This window comes from Mycteria americana, chromosome 9 (assembly GCF_035582795.1).
Source record: "Mycteria americana isolate JAX WOST 10 ecotype Jacksonville Zoo and Gardens chromosome 9, USCA_MyAme_1.0, whole genome shotgun sequence".
Classification (NCBI taxonomy): domain Eukaryota; kingdom Metazoa; phylum Chordata; class Aves; order Ciconiiformes; family Ciconiidae; genus Mycteria; species Mycteria americana.
This window is the reverse complement of record NC_134373.1, coordinates 1793527-1813356: the sequence shown is the minus strand read 5'-3', so window position 1 is coordinate 1813356 and position 19830 is coordinate 1793527. Positions and strand designations below refer to the sequence as shown.

The window sequence follows — 19830 nt, the reverse complement described above, 5'->3', positions numbered from 1 at the left end:
CGGTTCCCGCCGGTCTTCGGTTCGCATCGGCGCCAGTGCCCGGCGGTTCCTTCCCGCTCCGTGCAGGAGGTGTCCCTCGCTGTGTGGAGCGGGTGGAGCGAGGGGACGCCGCTGTTGTCTCTCCGGGACTTGGCTAGGTGCGTGAAGTCCCGGGGCCGCGGCGGCCTTTGGGTCCCAGCGTGCTTTGCGCGGCGCCACAACAAACATGGCGGCGGCCGCGGGGCCGTGGCGGTAGGCGCCGGCCCGGCTGCAGGTGCTGGCTCTGAGCGGTGAGTCGGGCTAGGCGGCGGCGGGGGGCCGTGCGCCGCCAGCCCCCGCGCTGCGGGCAGGCCCAGGGCACCGGGCTTCGTCCTCTCTTCGGTACCGGTGAGACCGCGCCTGAAGACCGGGCCCAGCCCCGTGGGAGCTCCGGGGCTGGAGCATATGGGAGGTGGAGAGGGGCAGGGGGAGCCGGGTGAGTTCAGCCTGGAGAAGGAAAGGCGAGGTAGAGACCGTACTGCTGCCGGGGGGGCACAGGTGCAGCCTGGTTCTTGTAGGGAGGGCACTGGGGCCGGATGAGAGCTGCCAGACGCAAATTACCACATGGAAGGTTCCCATCACAGGTAAGGAATATAGGGCAGGGGCTTAGCGGGTTTCTGGCGTCTCCTTTCATGGAGTTCTTCCAACTTTGGCAGGGCAAGGCCCTAATAAGCGATGTGCTCTAAGTTGGCCCTGCTTTGTGAGGGTGTTGGACCGGAGACATCATCCAGAGATTTGTTGTAATCTGTATTACTGTATGATTTTTGAGGGAAGGAAGCTGCTAGCAGCAGTGCTTTGCGGATCCTGAAATAAGGAGCGAGGGAGGATTTGGCACTGCCCAGCTGAAGTACTTCTTGGGAGTGGTGGGTGGTACAGCAGCCTCCAGTAAGATGATCGCTGTCTCCTGGATATGCGCCTTTTTATGGTGAACAAATCTATTAGGAGCAAGCTGTCATGTATTCGGACAAGGAAAATAGGAAGGGTCATAGTCTCTGGATGGTTAAGTGCTAAAGTGCAGCAGGCCTAACTGGAAAAATGAATGAAGGCTGCAAGACGGTTTGGAAAGCGTGCTAAACCTAGTAATTACATCTTGAAGCATGGGAGGTTGGATCTTTACAAGTCTTTGGAGGGTTTTTTTAGGCAACCAAGGTACAAGAGCTGCATTCAGAAGAGAAAAACCTAATGCAAAGAGATCAAAATTATTTCTTTCCTGTCTGCGTTCATTAAGAAGGATGTCCAGCCACATAATTTTATTTCACGGGGGCTTATAAGGGGATATGTATTGCATGAACTGCTGAGGAAGCGTTATAGAACAAGCAGAGCGAACATTGCCGTGCTGCTTCATAGCTCTGAGCACAGCCTTTTGCCTAAAAACTGCTCTGCTGTGGGAAGGACTAAAATGGGCTTAATGTAATGCTGCTCTATACAGAGGGTTTTAGGAGATGCCTGAGGAACTACTGGCTGGTTGAATGGGGGGCTATCGACTATGTTTGGATTTTCAAAAGGCATTCAATAAGGTTAAGCTGCTGAAGGCTCTTAAAGAAATTAAGCTGACACAGGAGAAGATTGTTGTTGCTTGAGTAAATAATTAGCTAAAAGATAGGAAATAGAAGATCAGCTGTCACAGAGGGGAGTGAGGGGGAGTTTCTTTGTATCTTTGCTAGGGCCTGTGTTCAGCATATCATAAACTATCAGGAAAAAAAACAGTGAATGCTGAGGCAATTAGTTTTTCTTGTGAAATCAGCTGATATATTGTTGTAAAGACAAGTGCCGTCAGTGGAGCTTTCTTCATGCTCACGGGTGGCCGAGTGATACAATAGCAGGTAATATTAACTGTAGGTGAGTGCAAAGAGATGCAGCATGGCGCAGAGACAATCACAACCTTATGGTTACGTATATATACATGTATTTATGTCAAGTGTGTACGTAGTGGTGGAGTTTGAAGTGAACGTACAGGGGTGAGACCTTGGGGTAGTAATAAACATTGCTTAAAGCAGCGGAGCACTCAGCAGATGTACAAAAAGAGAACAAACCAGAGCATTATTATTTATAAATATATAAATAATATATGTACGTATAGCTGTGGTTTGCACACTGAACATTGTAGGCAGATGTGGTCCTCTGATCTCAGAAACAGGGAAAGGAGAGGTTTAAGGGGTTCAGAGGAGGTAGATGAGGATTATCAAAGATGGGGAACAAGTTAATTTGCAGGAATGAATATGTCTTTGTGGAGGCTTTTGTCTGGAAGAGATGTTTGAGCGGAATATGATAAAGATCTGTAAACTTGCAAGTGGAAGGAAGGTAGATAGGGGAATGATTATTCACTGCTTCAGTATAACTCATTGATTACTCACTGCTAATGCAAGAGCTACAGCATAGCAAATGAAATTATGGGGTGGCAAGTACAAAACAAAAGGGAGCTAGCTTTGGGAGTCCTGGTATGTGCTAAGAGGTCGCAAGGCTTCCAAAAAGGACTGAAAAAAAATTCTGTAAGAAGAATTAGTTGCCATTGAGTTTCTGGCTCAAACCTCTGGAAGCAAAGATAATATTTTCATAAAATATCACTGTATTTTTGACTATTTATTACACTCTTCCCATCCGAACTGGCCAATACTAGAGATAGGTTACTTGTGCACATGGATTTGTTGAGAGACAGTGCAGGGATTTTGATGAGTTTGAGAGGCCTTGCATACCTTTCCTGCAGGAAACTGGGCAACTTGAGGACTAGTTAATTGTGGATGTTTAGAAGGATCTATTTATTTTGCTATGCATGTTTTTGCTGATGCAAAATTGAAATGTGATGTATTTGATTCTAGTTAAAAGTTTGTTCAGACCTGTGCTAACATAAATGCTTTTAATTCACCTTTTTTGTTACATTAGTGTACACTTTTGTATGGATCTGACATTCATTTTTAGAATGAACGGAATAAGACGTAAAAAGTTATAAATAAATTCTTCAGTCAGGGCTGAGAGGTTCATCTCGGAGGATTAGAGGTGGGTGGATTCAATTGCATTTTTTTAATAGTAAATAGATTATTTTCTATTTTTAAAGGACTGTTTTGCCTTCACAATGTTTGGGGACTTATTTGAGGAGGATTTTTCCTTTATTTCAAACAATCATTGTGGAAAAGGGAAGAAATCAAAGCCCAGAGATTCTGAGCCTCCAGCTCCCAGGGATTTCACCAACCTAAGTGGTATCAAAAATCAGGGTGGGACCTGCTACCTCAATTCCCTTCTGCAGACTCTGCTTTTCACACCTGAATTTAGAGGTAATGCGTTCAAAATCTTCTTGAGATAATGTTGGAATTGATATTTTACAGTGACTTGCATTTCTAGTTATTTATTAAACAAACACCACAAACACAGGTTGTTTTCAGGAAGAGTTTATTTTATTTCACTTCAAATAAGTTAATACAGAATACTCAGAGCTTTTGGTCTGTATAATTAATGTCATCACTTCTGCACAAAATGTTAGTATTGTAAACATTACCTTTTCTTACAGGCAGACAGTTACAGTTTGTGTAGATAAGAGAGGTTATTGCTGTCTGTAAAGTGTCATTCATTTTTTTTTAATGTAACTGCTACAATTCCCCCCAAAATGAGTATTTTGCCATCTCAGCACCTTAATGCTTACTTATGCTTTATTGTTACAGCTTGAACCAGTTGTGAGGATAACTGATGTTCAGCAATGTTGTTTAATATCTTAATTTGCCAAAAAGAATAGCATCATAATGCTTGATAGTTAATATACAATAAAACTTTAAAGAGGAGACATTGCCTTTTTTAAATAGGCATTTTTCTTTACAATTACAGAGGCGCTGTTCTCTCTAGGACCTGAAGAACTTGGGACTCTGGATGATAGCAGTAAACCAGATGCAAAGGTATTTAAAATTTTCTTGTCGTTAGTCACTGCTGAGTGTTGATTCGGAAGAATATTGTTTCAATTTGCATGAAGCCTTTCATGAGAACGAATGAAAGCTTAACTTTGAAGTTTGTTGGCCGATACTCGATTTTGCACGCAGATGTAAGTTTTCAGTGCCATAAGCTTTTACTTCAAAAGTAAGATATTGAGCCTGTTTCCGCTGAATTTGAAAGCGGAGATCCTTTTGTCTTCAGAGGACAATCCTGAAGTCTCTACAGTCCTTTTTAGATTTTTCTCTTCTGTAATTGAAGCTACAGGGCTAAGACTTATTTGTCACCAGGAAAAAAAAAAAATCTACATATGTGTGTAACCTAGGTGATTGCACTGAGGCTCTCTGAAGGTTTAACAGCCCACCCATGCAGAAGATGGTATGAGACTGGAATTTAATCTTTGTTTAAAAAGTGCTTACTAAAGTTGACTATGGAATTTCATTCTTTAGTTCTCGAGTTGAAGTGATAAAACTGGTTGCTTGGAAAATTTTTTTCTTTGTAAGTCAAAAATAAATATAGGTAGCTGATCAAGCTTGTTGACATTAACCATTCTCCTTCCCATCTCGTTCCACCCCACCACCAAACCCTTTACTGAGCAAGGAGGTAGCGCATGTTAAATCTGTATGTCATGATGTCTTGTCCCTGAGTTCTTAGGGTTTAGTATTATGAAAAATATCAAAGAAAGTTGTCCTTTTTTTACTATGGTGATGGCTTAATTTTAATCCGTACAGTTTTACTTTACAACAAAACGTGTTCCATGACTGTATTTGGCTGAGCGAGGTGAGGCACTGTAGATTTTTGGGAACCAAGTCTGACTAATGTTTTTGTGTGAACTGGGCAACAAAATTCTATGTTTTATGAAACAAATTCTATGTTTTATGAAAGCCATAGACAGTAGTGGTTTGTTAAAAATTTTGTACTAAATTATTTTTCTTTTTATTGAAATGATTGGTTTGAAGACTTTCTGATCTGTTGGGTATATTTTGTTTTTTATTTCTAGGTTCGAATAATTCCATTACAACTTCAACGGTTATTTGCTCAGCTTCTGCTCTTGGACCAGCAAGCTGCATCTACGACAGACCTCACCGAGAGCTTTGGGTGGAACAGCCATGAGGTACAAATCGCCATCAGTGACACCATCGTTGATAAACTTTTTCCTGAATGGAGAAGATTTTTTTTGAAGTCTGACATTTAAGAAATACCTTAGAATACTTCAAGCTGTGGAGATAGCATTGAATTGGGTTAACTATTGTTGCGTACAATTGTATGTCCACGTGAAGTACATGCCAATTGTTTACAGCGAGCAACAGAAGAAAATTGTTCTGTTGGATACAATTTCAGTAGCTTTTCTTTTTGTTTTTACGGGAACGTTTTTCCAAAAGTGATTAGGGTTCTTGTCCTCAAGTACTTAGATTCTTACCTAAATTGAACTGTGTAACTCATCTTAGAGTTTAGTCTAAATCTACCCAAGTGAAAGTGTCTTCTGTGGGTTATAGTTCATGTACTTGTAGCTACTCAGCATAACTAAACTAAGAATAACAAATAATAATAAAGGTAGTAACTTACTACTCAAGGTAGTAAATATATGGGTAGTCATTGAGGCAGCTGTCTTTGTCACACTTAATATATATTGTTTTTAAGCAATAAGCAAAGCAGATGGCACTATTTTATTTCTTCAAGGTTTTTTTTTTTTCTCTTGCAGGAAATGAGGCAGCACGATGTGCAGGAATTAAATCGGATTCTGTTCAGTGCTTTGGAGACTTCCCTTGTGGGGACTTCGGGTCATGACCTTATTAATCGATTGTACCATGGGATTGTTGTCAACCAGATTGTTTGTAAAGAATGTAAGAATATCAGTGAGAGACAGGTAAAGCCAGAGATTTTCCAGGATACGTTTGTGTTCAGTCTGTTGAAGATACTTTAAATGTTCTTTTTTTTAAACTCCAAAAATAATGGCATCTTTCTTGAGTGTCCCTGGTGGCCTTGTTGAATCTAGGTAGCATGTATTGGTTAGGGCACTGCAGACTTGAAAACATATGAAAATTATGCATGACTTTGTTGTTAAGTCTTGGCTGGAATTTTCTAAACCACCTACATCAAGCTGTGACTCAGAGGTGAAAAAACAAGTGTTACTGCATTTTCTGAGTCTGCAGGCGTTGCCTTTACTAGATGTAGTTAGGAGACAGCTGAACAGTGCGGTAACAACAGTGAAACATATCTTTACATTCTTTTACTGCACTTTGTAATTTAAAAAAAAAATCCTTGTTTTTGTTTTTTTTTTTTTTTTTTTCAATTAATTTCTGTTATGTGGATATATGGGGTTTGGTTTCCCCCCATCAACAATGAAAGCAAAATGGGTGCTCACATCTGCTGTGGTGAATGGGATGAGTATCTTTCTAATGTACTGTGAACTTACACCACTTACTACCTTATTTTTTTGTTGTACTTCTGCATAGGAAGATTTCTTAGACCTAACAGTGGCGGTAAAAGGTGTTGCTGGCTTGGAGGAGGCCCTGTGGAACATGTATGTGGAAGAAGAGTACTTTGAAAATGAGAACTTGTATCGATGCGGAGCCTGTGATAAACTTGTTGAAGCTTCAAAGGTAATGCATTGGTGATTCTCAGTGTTCAGTTTGCTAACGTTTAGAAACTTTGTTCACATTGCTGTGTCTGCCCTCTAACTCCAAAATAAAAAAATCTGTATCTTTAATCAGACGGTATATAACAAGAGGATGCAAAATCTGACCTGTTTTTTTAAACCTCAGCAACTATGTCAAGAAAAGCTCATGTGACTCGTTTCTTGACTTGAATGTTGTTGCAGTCTTTAATCTAGCCAGTGGTGAATGGCATGGCATGTAGTTTCGAGAGTATTGCTTCGTTCACGCACCTCTACTGCCCCTGGCATTGGGCATTTTAGAGGATAGGCTAAAAGATAAGCTAGACCATAAAGAAAAAATAAACAGATTCATGTAATGAAGGAAACCATGGAAATCCTCTCATGAAGAACCCAAATGGGAGAGAAAAATAATGAACAACTGTTACTCTGCACAGGGAAATGGAATCTGTTGATCTAGGTATTGCATTGTTTCCCTGATGCTGAACAGGTTCTTGCAGCGATAAATTAACACCTTAGTAGGTGTTTTCCATATGTTCTGTAGTTCTAGAGCCTTCAGGTGACTAAGAATGTATTAATGCAAGGAACCATCCAGCTCTTCTAATGTGTAAGACACTGGGTGTGTTTTCGCAGCGTATGCCTGTGTTGTCTTCATCTGCAGCTTACTTCTGGTATAACCACCACCACTTCGTGTCCTCTCTTGGTGAGCTTTTCAACCACTTGCCGCATGCTAAGCCAGTGGCTTCCATCCATGGGCACCACCAGGAGTTTCCCTCCATCTGAGAGGCCAGGAAGGAGGAGGATAAAAATCCAGGCACAGCAAAGCTGCAAAGTCATGTTCCTGCGGTCAGAATATGGACTGTGAAAGAGTCTTCTTCAGGCAGTAGCTTGAAGATGCTTTTGAAGGAAGCCGACAGGTTTATCTGTTGACTTGTGCTGCTTTGTCATAATCTTCTAGTGAACGATTTACTGCTTTGTTCTGTGCTCAGCTATGGGTGAGAACTGTTGGTTTTCAGTTGTTTTTTAAAAAAATTACTTGTAAAGCCAAATGCAGTGTCCCTTTCCTGTTTCGAGTCATCGGAGCTCCTCAGTGTTCAACAGAGAACTGTTGACATTAAGCCTGTAGTGTTTATTGAGAGTGATCCGCAGGAGCTCAGGGACATCCAGACTGGAGTACTCCTTTGTCTGCCTAGTTCCCAGCCTTCACCCCTGGGCACCTTGGGAAAGGTTCAGATGCTTGACGCTTGTTGATGTTGGTATCTTCCAGAGGAGCTGTGTATGTGAGCCTGAGTGCTTTGTTAAATGGTGGCATGGCTTTTAACACTGGTTACTGTCTGTATGCCAGTGCAGCGGCATCCTTGTGCTGACAGCTCATCCCTATTTGTTGGTTTACAACAGTTTGGACTGGTTTCCCCAACATATTTCCCCAACATTGGGTTTCCCCAACGAATTTAAGACTTTTTATGTGTCTTGTCATCCATCCCGTTAGCCAGGGCCAGGGAAGGGCAGCCCAGCGAGAGCTTTACGAGAGCTGTAGGTCTTTGAATTGCATTTTTCCAGAATGATACAAAGTGGTGTTTGGTTTTCTTCTGCGCTAATTTTTCATGTTGTAAGTTTTTATAAAAAAAAGTTGCTCCTTTTTCCTGTTACTCCCACTACTTTTTGTAAAGGGGAAGCAGACATAGGCTGTTAGTGCACTCTGCCTTTGACATACTCTGCCCTCTTCAGCAGCGAAGCTCTTTGGCCTACTGTGGTCACTCTCCTGCAGCAGGATGAGTGCGGTCCAAACCTTGCAGCACCCTTAATGTGAAAGAGAGTGGGTGCAAAGGCCGGCTGAGGACAGGTGAAGTTAATCAGTGACTCAGGAGTTTGGGACCATTTGCCAATGCCTCATGTGGCTTGGTTATAAGGGCTTGTTTGAGTTAAACTTTGCTGGGTTCAAGGGAGTGCGAGATAATAGTTGCTTACCTCTCAAATACGGTCATCCACACAAGAAGACAGTGGGAACTCTGAACTTGGGTAAAAAGTCACATAGCTGGGGGATGCCGGGGTATGAATGGACAACCTCAAGAGAGAAGGGCTGTGCTGGAGGGCTGTAGCGGGAGGGAGGGATGTTGGGTCGGCACGGCTGCTGCCTGTGGCTCTGTGGCCCCACTGGCACGATGCGTGTGATCGCAGCAGACTACAGTGAGCCTCAACACTGGCAGCAAGAGAGGTGCCAGCTGAGTTGCTCTAGGCTTGGTGGCAGCAGTAGGAAGGCAGCTGCCTAACAGTGCGACCGCCTGCCTGTTTCAAAGACAAGATGGCCCATACCTACCCACTCTATTCCTCCCTTCCTTTAGTGCGCTGTGGATCTTTAGATGTTATTCTTCCCCGTTTTTTTGTCTTGGCCTCTAGAGAATTTAGTAGTAGAAGAATCTTGTGTTCCAGAACTTTATGAAATTTTAATTGTACAGTCTGATTATCACTCTAAACTTGGAAAAGCATGCAAAATCCTTTGTGCCACTATGCTCTGCACAGTAGTCTTCGCAATTGACACAAATTAAATACCTAATTCAGGGAGTTTCTTACGCCGTATGTGTGATCCTGGGAGGTTCTCTGGTATGGCTCTGCAAATGGAGAGTTGGGTGGAGACACTGGAAAGGCTCAGAAGCTTGTCCATTGAATCTACACTTACAATCAGAGGTGATACAAGACGGTTGGTTTTGCTTCGCACCAGAGTTCCTGATGTGCTCACACACCAAGTTGTTCTGTCTTGATTAATATTCTTCCTTACTAAAATGTATTATGTTGGCTTTCCTGCCTTGAAGGTCCTCTTCCATATAAATGAGGGAGACTTTAACCCTTGCTTGGTTATTCTGTGGCTGTCTGTAGGGTCTCCCAGGATACACCCTACCCCATGCCGCTCAGGCACAGCATTGTGCTCATTTACCATAGCCCACAGATCTTAGTCAAGGCCCTTTTCTTCAAGCAGCCTGGCAGATCTTAAGCAAGATGCCACTGTGATATATTCTGGTGACATTTTTCGGACCATTTCTGTTGCATTCGGAGGTAGCCTAACAGTCGCTCAGCAGCAGGCTGCAAAATACATGTGGGAGTGATCTCTTTTTCTGGACAATATACACCTGTCAAAGCTAGTTATGTTACAGATAGGATAATTTCTGACTTCCACATTTGAAAACACTGTGCCTGTATGAGCCCTGACCTATACTTGGGGTCACACAACCCCAAAGAACTGGAAAACACCTCAGTGGTCTTTGGAATAAACCTCAGGTGAAGCACAAATGCTGTGCTTGGAGGAGATGACCAGGAGGGGCCAGAAGAGTAATAGCCCCAGCCTCAGGTGAGGTCCTTTCCTTGCAGCAGAAGCAAGTGTGTAGGCTATGTTTGTAGGCTGAGCTTCCTTCATAGCTATTTTTTTTTGGCTGGCTTCAGGGCCCATGCCAGATGCTGAGCGCCCCACTGTTCATCTGGGAATGGTGAAGCTACCACGAAGCTGTGTCGCTCTTCTGAAGTGCCTGCTTTTCAGGAACAGTTGAGTGTTTGTGCTTTTTACTCTGGGCTGCCAGGGTCAGTGTGGGACTTGTGGTGGCAGCTGCTGTGCAAGGGGCCGAGAGCAAAGTTGCTGGGAAGATGCTGTGTAGTTGACTTCATGCGTAAGCACAAACCCAGGGGTTTGAAACAGTTGCTTCTTCGAATGAAATTCAAGAAAACCCTTTCACAAAGAAGATGTGGGCTATGGAAATGTAATTACTGACTAGAATTTCAGCGATGTCCTTCATTTTCTGTAGAAGGATAAAGTATGGGACTGGTTGGTGATCACCATTCAAAGAAAGTGTAGGGCTTAATAGAGGGGAAGGATCTTGGTTGCTTTTAGGATGTCTAGTTAGTAGGGAAATTGAGAATTAAGGAAGACATTTTAAAAATGAAAACACTGGTCATGTCTGCCTGGTTGTACCGAAGCTTTGTTGGAAAGCAAAGAGTTGACCATAGCAAATTGGAAACACTATTCTGTGTAACTGTGTGCTTACAACTTTTAAAATCATTTTACAGTCTGCTAAACTACGCAAATTGCCACCCTTTCTCACCGTTTCTCTCCTGAGATTTAACTTTGACTTTGAGAAGTGCGAACGATACAAGGAGACGAGCTGCTATACATTCCCTATCCAGATAAATCTGAGGCCTTTTTGTGAGCAGGTATGTACTGTTATATTTGTTCAAATTTTTATATACTTTGCAGAGAACCGGTATCTCAAGGACAATTATCTTTTATTTTGCATTTTTTCAGGGCAAAGTAATTGAGAAACTTTGTGGGGTTCTCTTCTGTTCCCAATTCCAAATTTTTGGAATTCCCATTTGTTTCCAAAAGACCACTTTCTAACTGAGTGGGAAATACCTTGTGGCTATACAAGGGGAAAGGGTATAATAATTACCTAAAACTTGATCTTACATTTGCTTAAAAGGAAGATTATCACCTGGAAATTGAAATTAAATTTGTTTTTTTTAATTGTTGTCTAATAGTGTCATGTATAAACTTAGCTATGTATGTTTTATGTGCCTGTAGTTCTTTCATTTTTCTTAAGACTCTGTCTTTGCATTCATACATGTGTATTTAGATTATAAACTGAGCTATACCAGTGCTTGATGACAATTTTTGATCCTTAAGATAAATAAAGAATATACTAATAGAGGCACTGTTATTGAAAAAAACATTTTTCTTATTGAAATGTTGCAATGCAAGCTTGGAAATTTCTCAGTGTTTGTATTTGAAGAAGCCTTTTTTTTCAGTTGGTTTATGTATAAATGTGTTGCTTGTTTTTTCTCTGGTCTTTTAAACAAGATAAGCCTGGTTATAAACAAACAGGTTGAGCTGTTCTATTATTTGCATCAATATTTCATTATTTTAAATTTTGAATTTCCAATATTGTTCACAGTCATGCTTAAAAAGTTGCTTAATGAGCCTGTGCCTTGGTCCGTGGTTTGTGTCAGTGCATACATGTGTTCCGCAGCACTGAAAAGCCATTTCAATCTCTGCACGTGCGAATGCACACTGAGAAATATCTGAAGCTCTGGTGATGGTTTAAAACTGTCCTTGTGTGAAAGACTTACTGATATATATTATTGTTATTGTTATTATTATTGTTTTTCTTTTTAAAGACTGAAATGGATGATTCAGAGTACATGTATGAGCTCTTCTCTGTTATTATACATAAAGGTGGCTGCTATGGAGGACACTATCATGTTTATATCAGAGATGTGGATGAATTAGGAAACTGGCAATTACAAGTAAGTCCTACAGGTTTTTCTTCCTTGCTTGTTATGTCTCATTTTTCAGAAAACTATTAAGAGCTAGTGGATGAAATGTACATCCAAACTAATGAGTATTTTAGTGAGGCATTTGGTCTCTTACCTCGTTGAGAAGGCTGGTTTTCCACAGTATGTGAGCTCCATCAATATTTTGTAGCAAATTTTAGCTTTCCAATCTGCTGAACTATCTCATGTTACTGGGCTCGCTTTTTCTTTCCAAAATGAATTAATGTCTTTGCTCAAGACTAGCACAGTCATTTTAATGGATAACTCTGGCTGGCTGTTTATAAATAATGCAAATGCCTTTTCTGTTAAAAAAACCTGATAGTGGATATTCTGTATGACAATATACAGTCCGTAGCGGGTGGCAGAGGCAGCTTATCAGAACTTCCTTCACACTTCTAATTTGTGCATGCTAATGTTAGTACAGACTATCATCGAAAACCGCTAGCTGTGTGTGAAACAACAAGTTTTTGCGAGTCTTTTATTTTTCATATACAGGAAGAGGAGGATAGGCTGATTGAAGATAAGGCTTTAAGAGATACTGAAAACGCCACAGAAGTAGAAAATCCATTGGCCGTGTTGAAAGGGATTTTATCAGAGGTATGGTATGTAAGGAGTTTATTGCTTTGATTTTGATATTAAGGAACCTAGAAGAAGGGGTTAGCGTATGCAAGAGTGGGCAGGTTTAAGCATACAGAGCTCTTCTGAACTTACTGTGAAGCACGTAAAACTTGTAACTTAACCTGACTTTAATACTAATAGTGGCTCTTCATACAGGAAACGGCTGTTTTTGAGTATTTCTTAAGTTGCTTGCCAAAGCTGTTGCAAAAGGTGATGTTCCATTGGCTTCTTAACAAACAGGAATGGTTTAAGCACTTCAGAATTGGCTTTTGTGTTGATCCCTTGACTTTTGTAGCCTTTGTTATCCTAGTTTTTAATTTCTCTGTAGGAAGAATCTAAACAAATTCCTGTGGATCAAGTAGGGCAGAAATTATTGGAGAAAAAAGGGGTGTCCTGGAATAAGAAATACCGAAAACAATATGGAGCATTACGAAAGGTAATATGTATGTATGTTAATTTGGTTTTTACAGTTAAGAAAACTTCACATTTATATTCCTATTGAATAGTCAGTAGGATGGTAATTGAAAATACTGGCACTTGGACTAGCAAGATGCAGCATGTGTAAGAGAGGCTTCTAAGATAAATGAGTAGGCTGGGGAACATGGACAAGATTCTCAAGGGATTGTCTGCCTGAAAGCTTGTGTCTTTTTTTTCCCATCTGTATGGTTGGCCTATAAAAGAATTAACCTTACCTACTGAACCTTGTTTCATGTGTGTCTGTGAATGAAGCTGCAACAACACTACTACCACTTGAACATAAAAGCACTGATGGGAATTAAAGAAGAAATGCAGTACTTCTTCACAGTCATAACAGGAGTGAGGTTTTGAAAATGTATGCCAGTTTTTGGTTGATTAGGGCGTGTCCATAAAATTAGCACTTACAGTAAAATCTTCTGTTTGGCCAATTGGTTACAGTATTTTCTAATGCTTTAAGGAAAATACTTTAGCATTTGTGTTTAGATATGTGGAAAAATCGTTTGACTGTTTTTTGAATAGAACTAACAATGCAGTTTTCCCAACAGTTATTTAAACGTAGTTGTGAAATCTGAACGTGAGTCTTCTGCGGAGGTAGATGCTTTCCTGACTTTGACAGGGAAGAGATAGAAACAAGTTGTGAGCAACCCGGTATTAACCATTTCAAAGTTTGAGTGCTGTTGTGAATATTACCAAAGCTGACTTTTCACAAGTGCTGGATCTATACCAAAAGCACATTGATCAATGCAGGACTTCCCTTATTGAAACAACTGTAAATAGTTTTATGCTTTTTGAAGTATCAAATGAGTTTTTGATTATGATTAAAACTGAAATTCAGATTTTGGGGGGTTGTTTTTGGTTTGTTGGTTTTTTTTTTTTTTTTGAGGGGGTTGGGTAGTTCTTGTAGTTTTGTGGGGGGTATTGGAGGGCAGTTGGTGCCCTCCTTCCCCCCCCCCCCCCATCCCTCAAGAGCCATGATTTTGTTTTGTGTAATTTGGACACCAAGCTTGTTTGAAGTATCTGCACGCTGCTAAAATGAAAGTAGAGAACAGAGTGGATAAGCCTGGCAAAACAGAACGAGTAGGTTTCAAGTCCTTGAGGTGCCCCAATGGGCAGCATTAATTTGGGTAAGGTACAATTCAGCAGGCCAGAATTGGAGCTTAAGATCCCTGTCTGGTAAATACAGAAGGGAGCACTTCTGCGAAGACTAGGGAGCAGAAAGTACCAGTGTTAAAGGGCTAAACTGGTTGGGATGGTACTCTGTGTGTCTGATAAAGCAGAGGCTTTTCAATTGCCTATAAAGCATCACTCCCTATGCTCCCTTTCCAGGGACAGGGAGTATGCACTTGTGAGAAGTATTTGAAAAGGAATCCAGCATCTCAAGCAATCCTTGAAATTCAGAAGTTACTCTGATTTAATTCTTAGTGATGCGTGTGTGTTAAAAAAATTCTTTCGCAATTTCTTGCATGCTAATTTGAAGTTACATAAGAAACGAAGCCAGCGACAGCATATAAAAGATCAGGCAGATAAGTGGTGATAGGAAAATTACATTTTTCTGTCTAAACTGAGGAAATACATGAGGAATCATCATAAAACCCAAGTTTGAAGTGATGGGGTTTGTGTATCAATTTGAGGATGAATCGGGTGAAGTAGCTAATGCAGTCTGCTGTATGTAAAACTGGGTATCTTCTTCATCTTGTCCTTGCTTTCCTTTTAGTATTTGCAGAATCATCCTCAGATATTTCAGTTCAGTCCTGATGAAAATAAGGTTGGTCTGAAGGAAAAACACAAGCTCCCATTTAAGTCAGATTCTCAAGGGCAAGATCTCCAAAGCCACCCTCAGAAGAATGGTGTCCAGTGGAATTCAGAAAAAACCCCTATAAGGCTAAGGGACAGTTCTGCTGGCTGCCATTGGTTTGATCTGAATGATTCAAAAGTCCAGCCGATCAAGGAGAAGGACATTGAGAAACAATTTCAGGGTAAAGAGAGTGCCTACATGCTGTTTTATCGAAAATCTCAGTTAAAGAGACCACCTGAAGGTACACAAAGCTCATCTTGATATTCTGGGGGCTTCTTTCATTGACAGTTTGTTTTCTGGAGGGCAAAGGCTGTTGGGCATTTCTGTCCTTTCCTTCAATTGAAAGAACTGAAGATACAGTTTTCTTTCTAGTGATCATTTGAAAAAAGGGTTAACTAAGATACATGGAGGTTACCTCCAAGGAGGTAGCGACCAATTAATTGGCTATAGCTAACACTAACTTTTTTCTAGTACGCCTCACAAATACTAGCAGAACATCTCCTACTGAAACAAATAAAAGTTGTTGCTAACGGCATTCGTGTATCAGTTTCCCGTAGGGAAAGATTGATGGGAAGAAGTAAAAGCACTTGTTTGTTCTTTGTATCATCTTGCCGTTTAATTTTCTCTCTTAGGAAAGGATGCAACATTATTGCTCTGAATTTTCAATGATTACCGTATTGTAATGTCTCATCTTGATCACTTTTCTTGTTTGCCGAAACACATTTTAAGCAGCTGAGGCCAAACTAGCCTATATTATTTGTTGCAGCGCGAGGAAATCCAAGGTACCAAATTCCTGAACACCTTCTGAATGAAATGAATGCTGCTAATACTGAGCTGCAAAAAATGAGGTATATTAATGTAACTGTACCAATCTCTTAAACAGCATTCTTAATCTGCAGATCTCCAAAGTGATTTAAAATGGCTCTACTCAATGCGTTTCTTTCAGATACTAAAATGATTCAATGTCCTAGAGGTTAATCGAGGAATACAACTGGTGTGCCCACATTCTGCCTTTACTGGTTCCCTGCCTCCCTGTTAGTGGCATAACTAGGCATTCTGCAGAATTTCAAGGGGAACTTACTTACAGTTTATAATCGTACCTTTTTTTTTTGTGAAAATCAGTGCAATTCTGGAAGGAGAAAGGAATACATTTTCTTAATTATGTTTATAGAGGGAGTTCTCCATTGGAGAAGGGGGAATGACTTGCTTTACTGTGAAACAACAGATAAATGGTATCATTTGCCAGAAATGTAGAGGAGAGAGCTAGCGGTATTCAGGTTGGTTGAAACTTTTCTTTCTGTTGAGGGACACACAGAACTGATGATATGCCTGAATCACAGTTAAGCTATCAAAGCGTAGACACACACACGAGACACAAGTCTTGTGTGATACCTCTGTACTGTGCTAATTTCACTCCTTTATTTTTTAAATGGCGTATTTGCTGCTACATTTAGCTGATAGAACTGGATACAGGTATAAAGGAGGAAGGCATGGCCGTGTCTGTCCTGACTCAGTTTCCATGCAGTTTTTCTGACTCTGCATTTCAAGAGAGTAGTGATCTGGAACACAGCCTGAAAAAACCTACAGTCTCCACATCCCTAAAGATGAAGTTTGCCGTTCTGTTTAGAAAGGGAGAAGGGAGGTGTAGAAACACACAGAACGTACTGTTATAGTGCTTACGTGGAGGATGTCTCTGCTAGCTCTGTGTTGGGCAACGTGGAAATCACTGTCATCTTTGAGCACCTCTTTGCATACCCCTTGATGGAGGGGGGAATGTGACAGTGAATCTAGTCATGAGGGTATCAATTCCAGGACAACTGCACAGAAGCATCTCTGAAATAAGCTAGCCATTTGTCAGTGTTAAATTCACCGGTTTATTATTGTGTTATTCTTTCAAAGAGCGGAATGTGACTTGGCAAACCATGGCATTGATTTACATCTCCATTTGAGCTCATGTTATAAATTTCACAATGGGGCTTTGCATCCTTTACTTACTTGGAAGGAGAGTGTTGTGGATTTGACTATTGATAGAAGAAAAACGCTAGGAGACCTTCGACAATCAGTATTCCAGGTATTCGCTATATTAAATGAAGTCAAATGCTTCAGTTGTACTTGAGCTACAACATTTACATATGTATTTATGCCGCAATTTTTATCTCGATGAGAAATTTTCAACAGTAAAACGGTATTTTAGGAGGTTAAAAACTATATGGGTTTACACAGAAGGAAACACTGGTTTGAGGTCTGTTCTCAAAGTGTTGAAGAAGCCATGAAATTGATGAATCTTTAACTATGTAGACTTCAAAGCTCTCATAAGCTAATTATTTATATTTGGGCAGCATGTACATGGGCATGGATTGACGCTTTGCAAAACTCCAGGCTTATTCTTAACATTTCAGTTTGTGACAGATTTGCCTTTGTATTTTCAAGGAGCTAGCTGGAATTAAAAGGAAATAATCAGAGTAGGTTAAGAAAAAAAAGTAGTAAAAAGAAATATTTAGCTTAGCTATTGAATGCGGTATCTTTGCATTTATTCTCTACTATGTTAAAGTAATATGGCAATTTGTAAAATGCTTTTTTATAGAAAACTAAATCAAAGCTAACTTAATGTCAGGAAACACTGTTTTTCCTGTACCTTGCAACCTTTGGTTAGTGTCCAGTTGAAATGTTATTTTTGTCTATCTGGTGATTAGTCTGAAAGGCCAAGTCCTAAACGCTTGACTGTTTTCTGTGTTACTGGCCTTGTTGAAGTAAATAGCTGTGACTCGTTAAATGTCAAAGTGAGCTCCGTAGCCAGGCTGTAACAGCTTTAGCAAAGTTGTAATTTTGAGTGATGTGAGTTATTGGTTGCTGGTGTTTTTTATATATATATTTTTTTCTTTATTCTTCCCAATTAGATGTTGGAATCTTGGGAAGGAGACATGATTCTCAGTATTGCCAAGCCTTTACCAGCAGGGCTGCATCTTTACCAGATACTTGATGGTAAGACTACTACATACAAGGCTTCCATGTTATTTATGTGTTGTATTTACTGCAGACATGGAGGATTTCATATGTAAAACATCTTGGAGAAGTGTATTACTGAACACTCTTCAAACTCAAACTTACGTGCATGTCCACTGCTGTTAAGGTATTTAGGACGCTCTTATTAGTGAAATGAAGTTTTTTGAGACTTTTATATGTAATCTTTTTTGTGAAGTGCAGTAAGACTGCAGATCTTATGCAAGTTAAACACATTTGCTGACAAAAATATATCAGTCTGTATTTTGTCCTTGATCTGCGTATGAATGTTTGCTTTCATAGATTTTTACCTAGTAGGCAGAGGAGAGGATAGAAGAGAAGACCCAGGGTGACCTCAAAGAAAAATGTAGGTTAGGCCTAAGCTGAAGTAGGAATTTTGTAAAGAAAAATGCTTACATAAAGAGTACTTTAATTTATGAAGAGCACATTAGTATTTTAAAATCATGAGTTCTGTCTCCAGCTTTGCATTGTTATGCAGTTCTAGGTGTTAGTCTTCAAAAGCCTATCAGCCATTTTTAAATTTTATAGTCTTTGTGGTCTGTTTTAGAAAATTAGAGTTCTACCAGAACATAACCCAACTTTCCATGATGTTGACATCAAAACACAGAGGCACTCATAGCTGCTGTAAATATTCCTCCAAATGCTAGTACATTTCTTTAAATGACAATGACTTTTAAAGAAATCTGAGTCTGACTTATGGTAGGAAGGTAAAAGAAACTGCAATACTAATGCCCATGCTGCAAAGAATAGGACTGGAACGTACAGTGTGTAGCTTGTTTGTTAAATCCAAGCTTTTTATTTTAAATCTGTTGATTCACTGTTAAATCTCACGTAGATAATCCTGACCAAGCAGCTTTGCCAAGCGCTAACTTAGGCCTCAGTTTGCAAGGGAAATGGAATTGAAACCTTCGTGCTGCGGCCCTCTTTAGTCAGTGAGAGTGCTGTAGGGGTGTGTATCCACTTGTGTTGCTCTTGCTACATGAGTGACCCCTAAATTACCCACCGTCAATGCTGATCACACAGCAGCTTTTGTAATGATACGCTTGAGCCAGAGCAGAATATGCTAGCATATTTCAGTTTACCAGCTGACCCTGCTTGTCTGCTTTGAGGGGGGGAAAGAACTTGATGATTTGCTCCTTTTTAGGAGATGAGCTGACACTGGATGGCATTGGGCTGGCTGATGGAGCAGACGTCTTTGTGTGGAATGGGAAAGAGGTAAAAGAACCAAATACACTCTCTCCTTGTCAGTTCTGAAGAGATAAGAGGCTATCTCCAGGCACATTTTTGGAAAAGTCAATCTGTTCTGCAGCTGTGCTGCTGGCATACCAATGTTTTTGGGGACACTGCTTCAGCCTCATCTGGGATACTATGTCTTTACAGCTTTTCAGTATACCTTGAGTGAGGTACAATGTGCGGCTTGATAAGATTATAAATAGAATCACACTGTGCAGAATGCGATACGGACAGATTGATAGGTGCCTGTAGATATCGAATGCCAGTTACATTGGAGTGTGTTCTGAAAACATCTGGTGCCTCTTGGAAGGAGATCGGTTGGTAGTAATGAGATAACAAAAACTTATGCCCTGTAGTAAATCATTCCACATATAAAATGGGACCTGTGAATGACTACTTTTGTGTATGGTCTCCCTGAAATACTGTGCTCCTTTTCTAGTGTTGCATCTTCCTTTTAATATTAAGGCTTCTGCTTAACTTTCAAATACTTGCCTCAGTGGTTATGTAACACAGCATTTTATTCCATCTCTATAATGGAATAGAATATTACTTTTGAAAGATTTTTGTTGTAAAAGTATACATTTTCTTTCTGATTTATCAAAAAAAAACCCTCCAAAACCAAAAGAAAACATCTAGTAACAGAGTCATTCTTGTCTTGGTTGTACTCTTGGTATGGTCTCCAGCTTCCTGCGTGATCAAATTGCCTTTGTCAAGGAACTATGTTCTTTGCCTAGGCTGAATATCAGAAAGGCCAGATTTTAAATCTAACTCTTTTGATCTGCCTCAGTCACACTTTTGGGTAGTTCTTTAATATCCTGAGGGGCTAAAT

General features: G+C 40.4%; 1 protein-coding gene across 6 annotated transcripts in view; it reads left to right on the top strand.

The window, feature by feature from the left end:
* Window positions 1-19830, top strand: part of USP40 (ubiquitin specific peptidase 40) — a 37537-nt gene continuing 17707 nt past the window's right edge. For 4 of the 6 annotated variants that reach the window (XR_012777042.1, XR_012777044.1, XR_012777043.1 and 1 more), the window contains exons 1-15: window positions 185-269; window positions 3071-3287; window positions 3832-3899; window positions 4931-5044; window positions 5633-5797; window positions 6387-6533; window positions 10598-10741; window positions 11702-11830; window positions 12353-12454; window positions 12804-12911; window positions 14667-14988; window positions 15514-15595; window positions 16647-16818; window positions 17645-17729; window positions 18913-18983. Coding sequence is in view for 3 of the 6 variants with exons in the window: in XM_075511536.1 (XP_075367651.1) it covers window positions 3089-3287; window positions 3832-3899; window positions 4931-5044; window positions 5633-5797; window positions 6387-6533; window positions 10598-10741; window positions 11702-11830; window positions 12353-12454; window positions 12804-12911; window positions 14667-14988; window positions 15514-15595; window positions 16647-16818; window positions 17645-17729; window positions 18913-18983 (1908 nt within the window). In the remaining 3 variants the exon portion in view is untranslated. The other 2 variants (XM_075511537.1, XM_075511538.1) reach the window with 2 other exon arrangements.